Consider the following 17,879-nt stretch of genomic DNA (forward strand, 5'->3'; position numbering starts at 1 on the left):
CCAGCCCCACCAAACCTAATTACAGGATAAATTACCAGCCTCACCAAACCTAATTACAGGATAAATTACCAGCCTCACCAAACCTAATTACAGGGTAAATTACCAGCCTCACCTAACCTAATTACAGGGTAAATTTTCAGCCTCACTAAACCTAATTACAGGATAGATTATTAGCGTCACCAAACCTAATTACAGGATAGATTATTAGCGTCACCAAACCTAATTACAGGATAAATTACCAGCCCCACCAAACCTAATTACAGGATAAATTACCAGCCCCACCAAACCTAATTACAGGGTAAATTATCAGCCTCACTAAACCTAATAACAGGATAAATTACCAGCCTCACCAAACCTTAATTACAGGGTAAATTATCAGCCTCACTAAACCTAATTACAGGATAGATTATTAGCCTCACCAAACCTAATTACAGGGTAAATTATCAGCCCCACCAAACCTAATTACAGGATAGATTATTAGCGTCACCAAACCTAATTACAGGATAGATTATTAGCGTCACCAAACCTAATTACAGGATAGATTATTAGCCTCACCAAACCTAATTACGTACACGGTAAATTATCAGCCCCAGCAAACCTAATTACAGGATAGATTATCAGCGTCACCAAACCTAATTACAGGATAGATTATTAGCTTCACCAAACCTAATTACACGGTAAATTATCAGCCTCACCAAACCTAATTACAGGATAGATAATCAGCCTCACTAAACCTAATTACAGGATAGATTATTAGCGTCACCAAACCTAATTTCAGGATAAATACCAACCTCACCAAAACTAATTTCAAACATGTACTTATTTAGAATTCTCAATGTTTGCATTGAGAAGAAAAATTAAAAAAGGCAGCAATCTGTTAATTAAGTAAATTATCAAATTATATGGAGAGGAAGTTGCATGACAATATGTTACTTATAGTTTATTTAAGTTCAGGCTCACACAAGGTTATAGTCTGTAGTGTATATAGAGGGGAGGTCACACAAGGTTATGGTCCGTAGTGTATATAGAGGGGAGGTCACACAAGGTTATAATCTGTAGTGTATATAGAGGGGAGGTCACACAAGGTTATACTCTGTAGTGTATATAGAGGGGAGGTCACACAAGGTTATGATCTGTAGTGTATATAGAGGGGAGGTCACACAAGGTTATAATCTGTAGTGTATATAGAGGGGAGGTCACACAAGGTTATACTCTGTAGTGTATATAGAGGGGAGGTCACACAAGGTTATAATCTGTAGTGTATATAGAGGGGAGGTCACACAAGGTTATACTCTGTAGTGTATATAGAGGGGAGGTCACACAAGGTTATAATCTGTAGTGTATATAGAGGGGAGGTCACACAAGGTTATGATCTGTAGTGTTTATAGAGGGGAGGTCACACAAGGTTATGGTCTGTAGTGTATATAGAGGGGAGGTCACACAAGGTTATGATCTGTAGTGTATATAGAGGGGAGGTCACACAAGGTTATAATCTGTAGTGTATATAGAGGGGAGGTCACACAAGGTTATAATCTGTAGTGTATATAGAGAGGAGGCCTAGGTCACACAAGGTTATGATCTGTAGTGTATATAGAGGGGAGGTCACACAATGTTATAATCTGTAGTGTATATAGAGGGGAGGTCACACTAGGTTATAATCTGTAGTGTATATAGAGGGGAGGTCACACAAGGTTAGAATCTGTAGTGTATATAGAGGGGAGGTCACACAAGGTTATGGTCTGTAGTGTATATAGAGGGGAGGTCACTCAAGGTTATAATCTGTAGTGTATATAGAGGGGAGGTCACACAAGGTTATGGTCTGTAGTGTATATAGAGGGGAGGTCACACAAGGTTATGATCTGTAGTGTATATAGAGGGGAGGTCACACAAGAATATAATCTGTAGTGTATATAGAGGGGAGGTCACACAAGGTTATGATCTGTAGTGTATATAGAGGGGAGGTCACACAAGGTTATGGTCTGTTATGTATATAGAGGGGAGATCACACAAGGTTATGATCTGTAGTGTATATAGAGGGGAGGTCACTCAAGGTTATAATCTGTAGTGTATATAGAGGGGAGGTCACACAAGGTTATGGTCTGTAGTGTATATAGAGGGGAGGTCACACAAGGTTATAATCTGTAGTGTATATAGAGGGGAGGTCACACAAGGTTATAATCTGTAGTGTATATAGAGGGGAGGTCACACAAGGTTATAATCTGTAGTGTATATAGAGGGGAGGTCTCACAAGGTTATAGTCTGTAGTGTATATAGAGGGGAGGTCACACAAGGTTATAATCTGTAGTGTATATAGAGGGGAGGTCACACAAGGTTATGATCTGTAGTGTATATAGAGGGGAGGTCACACAAGGTTATAGTCTGTAGGGTATATAGAGGGGAGGTCACACAAGGTTATAATCTGTAGTGTATATAGAGGGGAGGTCACACAAGGTTATAATCTGTAGTGTATATAGAGGGGAGGTCTCACAAGGTTATAGTCTGTAGTGTATATAGAGGGGAGGTCACACAAGGTTATAATCTGTAGTGTATATAGAGGGGAGGTCACACAAGGTTATGATCTGTAGTGTATATAGAGGGGAGGTCACACAAGGTTATAGTCTGTAGGGTATATAGAGGGGAGGTCACACAAGGTTATGGCCTGTAGTGTATATAGAGGGGAGGTCACACAAGGTTATGATCTGTAGTGTACATGTATATAGAGGGGAGGTCACACAAGGTTATGGTCTGTGGTGTATATAGAGGGGAGGTCACACAAGGTTATAATCTGTAGTGTATATAGAGGGGAGGTCACACAAGGTTATGATCTGTAGTGTTTATAGCGGGAAGGTCATACAGTACATGGTTAGGATTTGTAAAAGTAGAGGTTATGTTGTGTTTTTATAGATTAAAATTACATATTTATGAGCGACAGCTAGCTCACTTAGCCATTAATGATATTTCTTCAGGTAAAATGTTAGAAAAAAGCTTATTAATTTTGTCAAATAAATGTCATCTTTACCAGAAAAAATGTAATTGATTTTGTCAAATAAATGTCATCTTGACCAGGTGCCGACTGACAGATTACTGTAGGAAGCAGACAGCATTTGTCCAGAGTCAGCAGCTTCTCTATTGATTTCTGTGGTAATTCCTCACATAAAATCTAATAGACTTCTTATGATATTACAGGCAATGCCCTGCTGTTTTTTATATTGGTGATATATATGTTGGATTGACTCAAGTTTCAGGTTCATTCATTTGCCTTAACCTTGTTTCACAGTTAATGGTCAATTCAAATTTTATATTGATGCGGTTATTATCAAAATGTATTCTGCACCCTAGATAGATATCATACTTCATAAAGTTGACATTTTTAGCCCACCATCATCAGATGGAGGGTTGTTATAATCGCCTTATCTGTGGTTTGTTGTCTCTTAAAGGTCACTGGATATAGCAAACCTTGGAAGGTCTGGAAGGAAGGTTTTGAGACCTAGTTTTACCTGCTCAATTTTGGGGCAGGTCAGAGAAACAAATTTGTTGACAGGCAGGCATCTTGTATATCTGGTCCACCATTAGATGGCCATGGTAGGCTATACAAATTGCCCTGCATCCCTCGTCACTATGTCATCCATCGGTAAACAATCCTTGTTGTCGCTATTTTTGGAAAAAGTGCTGGAAATTTTTTTCTGAAACTTTATTATGTAGGTTTCTCTTATTCGTAGTTATGTCCATTTAATTTTGAGTCTGATCTGGAAACAAAATGGCCAACAGGCAGCCATCTTGGATTTTGAGAAATTAAGTTTGTTATTGCTATTTCTTGAGAAGTGCCAGGAAGAATTTTCTCAAACATCTAAAGGTTCCCCTTGGTCCCTTTTGCCCATTTGATATAGAGTCTGATCTGGAAAAAAGACTTCTGATAGGCAGCCATCTTTGATTTTGACAATTGTTTGTTGTTTATTATCGCTATTTCTTGAGAAGTACTCAGGGGGTCATGTCATCAAAGGTTCTTTTGTATCTATAGGAATGACAAAATTTGATCAGAGTTAGGTCTGATTATTTAAAGCTATCCATGGGATAGGCTGTTCCAAAAAAGGGGAAATATTTGTAGCGAGAGTGTTTTACCATGATCACTGAAGTATATGGTGAACAATACTGAGGCCTTTTGGCCCTCTTGATTATATTGATCAGAAGTTCAAACCAAATATTTAACAGGCAGTCTTCTTGAATTCTGATAGTTTGAATTTGTTATTGCTATTTCTCTGGTTTGTATAGGTTTTTGTCTCTGTTTTGCATGTTTGATTTTACTACAGATTTAAATTCAGGAAAGAACCATCATGTGGATCATTAATGCATATCGATAGAATACATTAAAGGAGGAAACAGACAAGTTCAGAAAAAACTTTATATGTATACCAATTAACATCATAATAATGCCTGAAGATCTCTCTCAGATTTCTTGTTGCTTCAAAAGCTATTCCACAAACTGTCAATAAGGCAGACATTTGTTCTGTTGCCTCCGACCAAAGGATTTTATGTACCGTAAAAACTTGCGCACCAGTGTAATTTGCGCAGGTACTTTTTGGGGCTGAAAATGTTGAAAAAAAACTTCTATATTTTGCGCATGAAAAAATTTTGACAAAAAAACAATGTCCAGGAGGTATAGGAAATGGCCAAGATCCCGATCTAAAAGCATAGACATTTTAGCTGGCTTATAGTCAAGACCCATCCCTCTACATTACTCTTCATTCTCCTGGTGAATCCTGTAGCATCTAAATGGTGATCCCACCTCTTTAACAATACTAAGAATTGCTATGTATGTCAAGACACTTTAAAATAGTTGAGTATGAAGTAGAGGACGTTTGATATTTTTTGACAGTTTGGTATGAATGAGAATCTGACATTTGAGGACTTTAAGCAGTGGACCCATCGGCACAGTCCACACATCTTCTGTGGAGTTCATAACTGGGTGTACACCATCATGACGGGCTCAAAGATGCCAGAGGAACAGGTAGGAGTCATCTTATAGTACAGAATGTTATGATCTATTTCTTAGGCCTGTTAGTTTCCTGTACAGATTCGAAATCCTTCTCAGAAACATTATAAACTCAAGGCAGGGTTAACTCAATTTTGCATATCTTCTTGGCAAACAATTCTAACAGTATATAAATGATTTGTGAAATGCTTTGAGACAGCTATGTTACTGTGATATAAAACTACAAAGTGTTATATTATTCTTGATTATAAAGCAGATAGATAATCTGAACTATGGACTACATTGTGATAGTCTGAACTATGGACTACATTGTGATAGTCTGAACTATGGACTACATTGTGATAGTCTGAACTATGGACTACATTGTGATAGTCTGAACTATGGACTACATTGTGAAGGAGACCTTGGCTTATTTTGTAATCATTAAACAGGAATCAAGCTGATTGTGGATTGTTAATGTTGTATAGGTATTACCTGGACTATTCACTGTAACATGATCTATTGTAGGAAGTGGTTGCCCCAGTACCACTCCTGGAGAAATTTGTGGAGGGAAAGTACTGTATGTGTATGGGTATGTTATGGGCACTCTCTACTGTCCTTCCCCAATCCTATACAAGTACCCACTCGGACAGCAAAGAGGAAGGCAGCGAGGCATCCTCATCCTCCACGAAGAATCCACTCCTTACCTCATACATGGTCATCATGAAACTTGTAAGTAAGGATGTCTGGGTCAATTCTTGTAAATGTTCTCCCAAATTTAGCTCAAATCATAAGTCACTGATGTCTGGCTCCATACATTTGTCCATGAAATTGTTTAGCTCGTATCTTGTATCACTCAGATCTTAAACTAAACTTGTAATTATGCACTTAGATATTGCTCCAAACTTATATTTACTATTTTGTTTATTTTACAGGCTTCATTATTTTTTAAGTAGTGCAGATACTTTCAAGTGCAATTTTATTGATGTAGAAAGTGAGCCTGCAGGAATTAAATATTTCAATTTTCTTTTTCATTTTCCTGGAGGCTATATATATATAGCTAGTACGTATTGATCACTTTATCCTGCATCCCAACTCCAACCTAAACCTTTTCACATCAAATATTATGCATTTGATCTTTGTGACATTAACTAGATATGTCATTGAGGAGTTTTTATTCTTCATTTTTTCAGGCTCGCCTATCAAAGTGTCAGAGTTGGGCATTACTATATGATAGCACAGAGCATGGACTGTCACAAAACAGGTAAGGTTTCACGGCATTAATATCTAATTCTGACATAGTAGTGACTGATTCATTAAAAATAAACTACAACATCAATGATTAATTTGAATTAGCAAGAGATTCTAAAAGTGAGTCTAAATCTGAGCTTATTGCTATATGATGAAATTTGTGTTTAGATTTGGTCATCATGTGATGTCATACCAGGGACCAACGATGACCTTGGTCTCGTTTGAAGGTCGTAATGTGTACTGTATAGCAGAGGATCGACAATGGAGGTGAGGCTTTATGATGATTTAACTTGGCTTAAAGCTAGAACTAATACTTGTTAATATATTACACCTGATTGTATAGGAAAGAGATATTTTAGCCCTTGTCCAATATTTAATGTAATAATATATATTTCAAGGGGAGGTAACTAATACATTTAGAACATCAGCATAAAGGGAGATCACTAAGGAATATTATAATCACAATAGGTGCTAACTTGTGTAGGGAAATACTAATTAGGAATGCTACTCAGATTTGATGTAATGGACCCAGGAGGTTGTTCCACTACATTTTGTATTTTGTGCATACTGAGAAGTACATAAATGTGGGTTTAAATTTGCGATACAAATTGACAGTAGAATGATTGAAGCACAAAGTCAGATTCAATCAACTTTCATTATTTTTGACAGGAATATTATGGTATAGTATTGTCTGTCCGTCCATCCATCAGTCCAGCATAAAGTTATGTTTGTCCAGAGATCTCCTTAGATCTATGACAGTTTTCCACCAATCTGATTAAAGCTTTGTATAGTATAGGCTTTATATAGAATCATGTAATGTAGTTGTTGTTCTCTGAGCAACATATTGATACAATATTTTTCGCAAAAGTTACTGCCCTTTGATTATTAGCTCACCTGGACCGAAGGGAATAGATTTTGCATAAATGGTGACTCTGACCCCCAAGGGGCTAAAGGGGCGGGGCCTAATGGGGAAATAGAGGTTATTCCTTCAAATCGCTACTAGTCATAAAGTTATGAATGGATTTGAACCCAATGTAGTCAGAAGCATTCTTGGGGGAAGGGGAACAGAATTTGCATAAATGGTGACTTTGACCCCCAAGGGGCCAAAGGGGCGGGGCTCCATATGGGAAATAGAGGTAATTCCTTAAAATCGCTACTAGTCATAAAGTTATGAATGGATTTGAACCCAATTTAGTAAGAAACATTCTTTGGGGAAGGGGAACAGATTTTGCATAAATGGTGACTCTGACCCCTAAGGGGCCAAAGGGGCGGGGCCTAATGGGGAAATAGAGGTAATTCCTTAAATCGCTACTTGTCATAAAGTTAAGAATGGATTTGAACCCAATTTAGTAAGAAACATTCTTTGGGGAAGGGGAACAGATTTTGCATAAATGGTGACTCTGACCCCTAAGGGGCCAAAGGGGTGGGGCCTAATGGGGAAATAGAGGTAATTCCTTAAAATCGCTACTCGTCATAAAGTTAGGAATGGATTTGAACCCAATTTGGTAAGAAACATTCTTGGGGGAAGGGGAACAGATTTTGCATAAATGGTGACTCTGACCCCCGAGGGGCAAAAGGGGCGGGGCCCCATATGGGAAATAGAGGTAATTTCTTTAAATCACTACTAGTCATAAAGATATAAATGCATGTTGTAAACTCAGAGAGTCTGGACTTCATTATTTCTTTAAAGCAGTTGGGATTCCCACGCTATAACCATAAATAGCATTGTTTGAGGTTAACAAACAAAAGGAATTGAACATGAACATTATTTTGACATTTGGTCAAATCCAACCAGATGAGCGATACAGGCCCCATGGGCCTCTTGTTCCAGTATCAATTTTGGTGGTGCCTGCATCACCTGAGAATATGGTGTATATTCCTAAGGCATTGTTGCAACATTTCATTTAAAGTTTTCATGTTTGAATCTGTTGAAAGTGTTTGTTCAACTTTAACCAAACTTGGCACATGGCTTTGTTTATTTCAGTGTTGAGTTTTACTTGTAGATCATCAAAATTTTTCAACTGATTTTTTTAAAAACTTGATAGGGCTTATACTTATGATATAGAGTTGTGTTTTTATGAGCGGCATTTTGATTTGACTATTTAATAGCTGAAGTTATTGCCCTTTGTTTTTCAATATTTGAATCATTTTGATCTTGATTGTAGGTCCCTCCCTCAGTTTTTAAGCAATTTCTTTCATGCTTTGTTAAGTTTGCTATAATATATAATTGTACTTTCTTGTTGACATTTTGATTAGACAATTAATGTTTTACCTAAATCTATATTTGAATTAATTTTGATACAATAATACATTTCTCTGTGGCATTAGAGAGGCTTATTTTGTTCTGACCTCCAACAAAATATATATTTTGTAAATATTGGAAAAGGTCAGATGTTTGTTTTGTTATATAAATATGCAGAAACCACTGTCAGGCTCTATTATAAATATTTCTGTAACTTTACAGGGAAGGGACACAGAAATTTGGGGATGTGGACAGTATGTTGATACAGCTTACTCCTGTCTACAGAGTCATACAATGTAAGTATATAAGTTACCATAGCAACCAGTCTACAGAGTCATACAATGTAAGTATATAAGTTACCATAGCAACCAGTCTACAGAGTCATACAATGTAAGTATATAAGTTACCATAGCAACCAGTCTACAGAGTCATACAATGTAAGTATATAAGTTACCATAGCAACCAGTCTACAGTCATACAATGTAAGTATATAAGTTACCATAGAAACCAGTCTACAGAGTCATACAATGTAAGTATATAAGTTGCCATGGATATACAAATTCATACAATGTGTGTATATAATCTGCAATAGCAACCAGTCTAGTTATATAATGTAAGAATATAAGTTACAATAGCAACTAGTCTTGGGTCATACAATGTATGTTACCATAGCCGGTCTACAGATTCTTCTTATATAAGACTAAGTAACCATAGAAACAACATTATGTTGGAAAGTGAATGATACTCTGTAGGTAGTCAAGGATACTCTGTAGGTAGTCAAGGATACTCTGTAGGTAGTCAAGGATACTCTGTAGGTAGTCAAGGATACTCTGTAGGTAGTCAAGGATACTCTGTAGGTAGTCAACATTACTGATGCCCTACAATGTGTTATTGTTTACAGCTGGTGGCCCCCTGGTTCAGTGGAATGAACACTCACGTGATGTCAAGAAAGGGATTCACGTTGGTAAGGACTCTAAATCCTTGGTCCTGTTCATCCCCTCCGACTTCGACAAAGTTGAACACTACCACATTCCAAATGAAATACATAAACTTGAGGTAGGTCATCCGACCATGTGTATTGTCTTAATGAAACATATTCCTTTGTGGAGATTACATGTGTTAGAGGGTAGGATACACCCTAAACAGAGGATTAAAAATAAGATTTGATCAGTTTTGTTATTTTTTATTGTCAGGTTTGGGGGTGTGGCTCAGAGAAGGCTAAGGATGCACAGATTCAACAAAGGAAGTGGGAATACAAGGATGCAGAAAAACACCAAACAAGAAAAGTAAACTGCTTCCTAGATATTTATTGATCCTTCAGTGTGATTCCTAGATGTTTACCGATCCTTCAGTGTGATATCTAGATGTTTACTGATCCTTCAGTGTGATATCTACATGTTAATTGGTCCTTCAGTGTGATATCTAGATGTTTACTGATCCTTCAGTGTGATATCTAGATGTTTACTAATTATTCAGTGTGATTCCTAGATGTTAACTGATCCTTCAGTGTGATATCTAGATGTTTACTGATCCTTCAGTGTGATATCTAGATGTTTACTGATCCTTCAGTGTGATTCCTAGATGTTTACTGATCCTTCAGTGTGATTCCTAGATGTTTACTGATCCTTCAATGTGATATCTAGATGTTTACTGATCCTTCAATGTGATTCCTAGATGATAACTGATCCTTCAGTGTGATCCCTAGATGTTTACTGATCCTTCAGTGTGATCCCTAGATGTTAACTGATCCTTCAGTGTGATACCTAGATGTTTACTGATCCTTCAGTGAGATATCTAGATGTTTACTGATCCTTCAGTGTGATTCCTAGATGTTTACTGATCCTTCAGTATGATTCCTAGATGTTTACTGATCCTTCAGTGTGATATCTAGATGTTTACTGATCCTTCAGTGTGATTCCTAGATGTTTACTGATCCTTCAGTGTGATCCCTAGATGTTTACTGATCCTTCAGTGTGATATCTAGATGTTTACTGATCCTTCAGTGTGATTCCTAGATGTCTACTGATCCTTCAGTGTGATTCCTAGATGTTTACTGATCCTTCAGTGTGATATCTAGATGTTTACTGATCCTTCAGTGTGATATCTAGATGTTTACTGATCCTTCAGTGTGATGTCTAGATGTTTACTGATCCTTCAGTGTGATTCCTAGATGTTTACTGATCCTTCAGTGTGATATCTAGATGTTTACTGATCCTTCAGTATGATATCTAGATGTTAACTGATCCTTCAGTGTGATATCTAGATGTTTGCTGATCTTTCAGTGCGATTCCTAGATGTTTTTATCATTTGTTTTAGATATTATGGTGTTGACTTTGGGTATTATTCATGCATAGCCAAGCAGTTACATCATATCAGGGTTTGTCACACAAAAAATGCATGAAAATCCACCCAGGGTACAGAAATACATCTTATTATCACCATAAAATGAAAATAAAATGATAGTTTAGAAGGCAGAAAATAAGATTATGAATATGGGGATGGAGTGATGCCAAAAATCAGATAAGAAATAAAGGGATTGAGTGAAGCCAAAAAGTAGATAACCTTATTAAGCTTGAAGTATTATAAAAACCCTTCAAAATGCAATTAATTATTTATTGAAATTTAATAGATAAAATGAGAAGCACAAACATTAAGATGGTGGTAAAAGTGTAGGGTATGTAATTTAGTCAATTGGTCGTAAATACTGTTTGTCTGTGATGAAGCATCTTTACTTTATTAGTCTGAAGTCTGGTATTTAATACACCATGTGATGATAAAACCATTTTGATTACCAATAAAAACTGTTGTATTTGTAGCTTCGACTGGACACCAACTGGGATGAGAACCCAGACAAACAGATTCTTCAGTGGGGTGGCATCAATGTTGATCACCAGTACTCTAGAGACGGTGGCTTCTGAGTCCAACATTTACTTCTTCATCTGAGGTTTCGCTAAAGTGGAAAGATGCAACCCCGGTGTCTATTCTTAGTGAAGGGAGACAACTCTGGTGCCTACTAACATTCCTTTAAAGGGTGATGACTCTTGGTGACAACCTCAGCATCTGTAAAAATCATAAACTTAGTACAAAAACAGGAAGGACACATTTGACAAACATCATGATAGTATTCTTTAAAACCTGTCGCTATGGTTACCAGAGTTAGATGTATTCCCCACACTCAGAATAGGTCTTGTTTGTGTAGGTATATTTTGATGTGAGAAGCATGAGTAATCTTATTAGAATCAGCTACCAGCTACAACTCGGCGGGCTTCTGTGAAGGAGAGCTATTGCTTTACCCTTCAGCTAGGTAAAAGTTTTTTTTAAACATGTAACACGACCTTTCTATTGATACCACATTTGTGGACCTGCTGACCTTGACCCTGGCCATGACCTCTGACTAATATTTAAAAGCTAATTCTGAATTTCAACCCACACGGGTAGCTATGTTGTCTTCAGTCAAATCTAGTTATTCAAATGTCGAAGTCTGTAACAGGTTGATATCATTTTCTAAGTGTTTGTTTGAAGGATGATTAATTAATTTTTTTTGTTAATTCAGTTAGAAATTAGTACCCTGAAAAGTGATGATGTGATGACGGATGACACCCGTGATGAGTGTGAGGTCAGCTTACATACAGTATAAAATGGTAATAATTTTGTATATTACCATGTTTTTTGCTGTATTTGTTTGTTATTGTGCTTGGTATGGTGCTTTGTTTATTTATTAATATACATGTATTCATTCACAAACCTGTTTAATTAGTATATGTTTCGCTAAGTGTTGAGAGAAAATATTTATATATAGCCCTGACCCTGAGGACCTTGTAGAAATCCGAACATTTTCCTTTTTTTATTTATTTTGAAATTAAGTGCCATCCATTTAACATTCCTAATGATGCTAGATTTTGGTTTATAATAGTGTGATGTTGGGTCGTTCAAGACATACTGGCCATGTTTGTGTAGTGATAGGAAAGTGTATGATCTTGGCCAGATTTCACTTATCTTTATATCTGTAGTTTGTCGGTAGTCAGGAGTAAGATAGAGTCTTTTTCAGCCAGAATTATCCTTAATGACAGTTTCTGGTATTGTAAATGATAACATTACTACCGGGAACCATAAAAATAAGTCAAAGTTAACTGGGAATGCTACATATTAACACTGATTAAAATCCTAAATGTAAATTCAGCATAATTACAATAATCAAAACCTTAATGTTACACAATTACATTAAAATCTGGGATGTCGATGTAAATTCAGCATAAAGCATAATCACATTAATCAAAAACTTAAAGGGGCATTCCTTCTTTTGCACAGCAGAAACATGCACAATTTCCATTGATGAAATCTATATCAGAACGATGATTATAGAGTGTTTGTGCCTTCAAATAATGAAATTAACGCCAAACTGTACAGGGAAAAGGCCTATCATTTACAAATACCGTATGTTTTTGCGGTAATTAGTGATACTTCGGGTCAAATGAAGAATTTTCAGGACTTAATACTCGAAGAACTTTGATTTATCTTGAGAATAAAATTGCCTTATTAATGTAAAGATTTTAACTTTTACCATTTCGAAAAAATACATATATTCCAGTAAGTTTGATTTTGACGACCTAAACTTTATTCAAACAAAGAAATGCCCCTTTAATATTATACAATTACAGTAAAATCTCCGATGTCAATGTAAATTCAGCATAAATAAAAAAAACTTGAAATTACACATTTACCGTAAAATCTCCAATGTAAATGTAAATTTAGCATAATTACATTAAACAAACCTTAACGTTACACAATTACAGTAAAATCTCGGATGAAAATGTAAATTAAGCATAATTACATTAATAAAAAACTGAATATTACACAATTACAGTAAAATCTTGAATGTAAATGTAAATTAAGCATAATTTCATTAATAAAAAACTGAATATTACACAATTACAGTAAAGTCTCGGATGTAAATGTAAATTAAGCATAATTACATTAATAAAAAACTGAATATTACACAATTACAGTAAAATCTCGAATGTAAATGTAAATTTAGCATAATTACATTAATCAAAAACTGAACATTACACAATTACAGTAAAATCTTGGATGTAAATTCGGGATAATGACAACAAGTATATATGTACTGTTTATTGAAAGACAGGGCTAAGATACCCATATTTACATTATGTCTCAGTGAATTATTCGAATAAAAACTACTAGTAGTTATGAGGAGAAGGAGTCACATATTTTTTCATTAAGATATATCTATATATCCTGACTTATATACAAGCTAATATTTATACAGACTATAATGTTTTTGTAAGAAGTATTTTAATTGATGTGAAAATTGAAGAGTATTTCATTTTAACCTATGTATATGTGTTACTTTGTTCTTGTTTCCGTTTGAAATGTGATATTTGCTTCTGAGTCGTGTTAAGAACTTGTGGACCACATGTACGGGTAAAATGTAAGATAAATGTGGACCTAAACAACAAGTACCTGCTTTCTGTTGAAAGTGATTTGATAAAGTATGAGAGTGTAATTGTATGCACAAATTTTTGTGCATTTTCAAAATGTAAATTGGCATAATCAGGATGGGTAAACTACGTCACAAACATTACTATAAGAGAACAACAAGATGGCGGATGCTTCTCACGCTTGTCGGTTAGTCTGTCTTACTTTTTACTCTCATCCCGCGCCTTCCCATTTATCGATATGGTCGAAAGTACATTTGATGCATTCAAGATTCTTTGTCTGACAACAGATTATTCACAGAATATGTGGCTGTTTCAATCATTCAAAGACCATCCTCGTATACTCGTGACTTTGACGGTGTTTTCGTCAGGTCGTTGTTTCATCCGACAATTTAAGTTTAGACAGAATATTGAGATAGAATAATTTCAAAAACACGTTATTTAAACACCATTCGCCTATTACTAGTAAATCGACATTTTTGGTTGAAAAACGACAAATGTTATTAAGGGTATTTATGTGTGAATTATTTCTACAATTTCAGGTGTTTGTCCTGACGAAAACACCTTCAAAGTTACGAGTATACAAGGATTGTCTTTGAATGTCTGAAACAACCACAAATTCTGTCAATAATCTGTTGCCAGACAAAGAATCTTGGATGAATCAAATGTACTTTTGAGCGTAATGATAAATGGGAAGTCGCAAGATATATGTAAAAATTAAGACAGACGTACCAAGAACAGCTAACAGCTTAAAGAAGCGAGAAATGCATTCGCTATCTTGTTCGTCTCTTAGTAACATTTGTGACGTAGTTTCCCCACCGTGATAATGACAGTATCTGTACAATAACAGAAAAAAATAATATCTTAAAAGCTTAATCACATAATCAGTATTTTGGGAGAAGATATAACCACCAAAACACTTAATTAATTGAACCTAACAGCTTAAATAGGATTGTTTACTGTATGCTTTTTATAGAAAGTCGAAATTTGTTCTGTTTTTTATTTAAAGTCATTATGAAAAGGGTAATTTTTAAGTTTGTTTGGATCACAATATCAAATTTTGGTTTTTCAGGGTATGTTCAATTTATTAACAAATGCAACTAATGTAGCACAATTTTGAAATCTACAACAATGAATTGTAGAATTTAAATTTGAAATCTACAACAATGAATTGTAGAATTTTATTTTGAAATCTACAGCAATGAATTGTAGAATTTAGTTTTGAAATCTACAGCAATGAATTGACGTAGAATTCAATTATGAAATCTACAACAATACATTGTAGAATTTAATTTTACATTAAAGGCTTATCATACCATGATTATTGTATTGAACGTACAAACTGTATTCCTACGCAATGCTTCCATTAGATCATGCTTAGCAAGGACACAATGTCAGGAAACTTGTAAAAAGTGATGTTGAAATTATCATAATTGAAGTAAATGGCTGAGTGCATGATGCTCCCTTTGAAGATTCTTTTACTACAATGAAAGCTGACGTTACGGACCACTGACTTTGACGACATCCTATCATCTGAACATATCCCTAGAAGTGTGATATGCTCCACTCTCTTTGCTGTCACTGAATTGTCGACACAGTCATGTCCGACATATTGATGCAGTCCATTCCAATGTTGTTAAAGTCAGCTTTCACTATAAATGTAAATTTGTCTTCTCATAAAGGATGAAATTAAGCAATAAGAATAATATAATTGTAACTTCTTGCCAGTCGTAAAGGTGTATGGATTATCTTACGGGGAAATTTCCAAGCAACAATTCAAATATGAAGTGTATGTATACATGTAATACATAAATGGACTGTTAGTAGGGAATTCATCCCTGTGGATAATTTGACAGACACTAGAATGTTAGTTTGTGTAATGGACATACCTCTCTACAACAAATCTTGTGTGACGGCTAGAGGGACAGAGAGACAATCAGCTCAATTAAAATTATGAAATATATTTGATTGTTGTTATTCATTAAATATCTTATGCATGTATTTAAGATGAAACCACTGCTTTTAGATTTCAATGCATGTAAGCAATTTAACTAGCCCAGTGTTACCTTAATGCATCAACTAACTGATACATCGGTCCTACAACGTCGTAAGTCTGATCCAGCATTCACTGGTCCACCATCTTCGTAAGTGTGATATAGCATTCACTGGTCCACCAGCTTCGTAAGTGTGATATAGCATTCACTGGTCCACCAGCTTCGTAAGTGTGATATAGCATTCACTGGTCCACCATCTTCGTAAGTGTGATATAGCATTCACTGGTCCACCAGCTTCGTAAGTGTGATATAGCATTCACTGGTCCACCATCTTCGTAAGTGTGATATAGCATTCACTGGCCCACCATCTTCGTAAGTGTGATATAGCATCCACTGGTCCACCAGCTTCGTAAGTGTATATAGCATCCACTGGTCCACCAGCTTCGTAAGTGTATATATCATTCACTTCGTCCATCAGCTTCGTAAGCCTGATCCAGCTTTCACCGCATTCTAATCGGCGCTGAGCCCATCAGTATCACATTGGAAAATAAACCAGATTCCATTGAAAATGCCATTGTCCGTAGATCGCTCCTGATGAGTAGCGTTTACAGCTCAACTCTTGCCGCACGTGTTTCACGGTTACGCGAGAAATACAAACTCCCTTCGGCGTGGTCGATTCTTGAAAATCCTCAAAAATATGGCCATGGAAAAGAATGCTGAACTCAGCTACAAATGAACACTGGGAAAAACCTGCAAAGAAAATCGAGAAAGACAATCCTCACTGCGCTTCCTTCAGATACAAGACCAACCCTTTGCCCTTTACCAAGCTCATAATATATGGGTTAATGTAGGATTATCTGTCAAAGATGTCAAAGCAGCAGAAATCAAAGCACGTCTAGTTACCATCACCTATATTCTCAAATTTAGCAACAGCAATCACGAACAGACATGTTTGTTATGTTATGTAAACAGGATGAAAACATCTAACACTTCCTAACTCGATGTCCTAGTCTGGAAACAACGAGATCAAGGCACCTGCAAAAACTAGAAAGCTTGCTCACAAAAATCGGGGGTGTGAACGCTGTAAATGACATCAAAAGCAAGAACCTCTTCGTACAGCTTCTTCTGGACCCTACTTCAAAGTCCATACGGGAGAGCCTGATCCTCAAGAAAAGGAACTTACAGGAATTAGAGAGTCTATCACGGATCCTCTGCTATTCCCTCCACCTTAAAAGAGCCAAAATACTATCCGCAATTGGCAGTGTGTAAATGTGATATAGTGCAAATCCTTAGAGACATTAAGGAGACTCATGCCAGACATGATTTCCACACACAGCAAAGGCAGGGAGAGGGGTAGAACATACCAGAGCCACAATATACAGCATAATATGACCTCTGCAAGTAACTTTTAAATCCTTTTATATACCAACTCACCATTACAAATTTTAGGGGCTTTAGTTGACTTTTAAAGTATAATCACCCGGTCTGCAAAGGGTTTTTAATCATCTACCCCTAGTAGAACTCTTATCACTCGGTCCGAGCTAGGTTTTGTAGCACTTTTAGCACTTACCGGGGCCCTATCAGCTTTTATCCATAAACCTCTGTCTTATCAATCGTTATTGACCGGCTAACGGCCATTATTTTAACACTATACCTTAAGGAACTGTTGCTGCAATACCATAAGATTTTAATGTTTAGCTGTGTATATAGCTGAATATTTTGAGTGTATGTGGTGATGGACTTGTTTATATGATTTTACTCTATTCTCCTATGGGAATAATGATATGCCAGGATGGCTTTTAAGAAAATACTGATTCTCCAGAAATTCACATGGACAGCTCCGGAATGGAAAGGAGAGAAAGACACTGAAGACAAGACCAGACTGGTCCGCCAGCTTCGTAAGCCTGATCCAGCTTTTAATGGGCCAACCAAAGTCTTATCTAGCTTTCACTGGTTATTTCAACTCC

General features: G+C 36.2%; 1 protein-coding gene across 1 annotated transcript in view; it reads left to right on the forward strand.

The window, feature by feature from the left end:
* Nucleotides 1-15,881, forward strand: part of LOC117333470 — a 41,150-nt gene extending 25,269 nt beyond the window's left edge. The window contains exons 5-12 of the mRNA XM_033892773.1: nucleotides 4,874-5,005; nucleotides 5,498-5,701; nucleotides 6,163-6,233; nucleotides 6,389-6,487; nucleotides 8,685-8,758; nucleotides 9,364-9,518; nucleotides 9,656-9,748; nucleotides 11,279-15,881. Of these exons, the coding sequence (XP_033748664.1) occupies nucleotides 4,874-5,005; nucleotides 5,498-5,701; nucleotides 6,163-6,233; nucleotides 6,389-6,487; nucleotides 8,685-8,758; nucleotides 9,364-9,518; nucleotides 9,656-9,748; nucleotides 11,279-11,380 (930 nt within the window). The 3' untranslated portion in view covers nucleotides 11,381-15,881. The remainder of the gene's footprint in view (nucleotides 1-4,873; nucleotides 5,006-5,497; nucleotides 5,702-6,162; nucleotides 6,234-6,388; nucleotides 6,488-8,684; nucleotides 8,759-9,363; nucleotides 9,519-9,655; nucleotides 9,749-11,278) is intronic.
* The last annotated feature ends 1,998 nt before the right edge of the window (nucleotides 15,882-17,879 follow it).

This window comes from Pecten maximus, chromosome 8 (assembly GCF_902652985.1).
Source record: "Pecten maximus chromosome 8, xPecMax1.1, whole genome shotgun sequence".
Classification (NCBI taxonomy): Eukaryota; Metazoa; Mollusca; class Bivalvia; order Pectinida; family Pectinidae; genus Pecten; species Pecten maximus.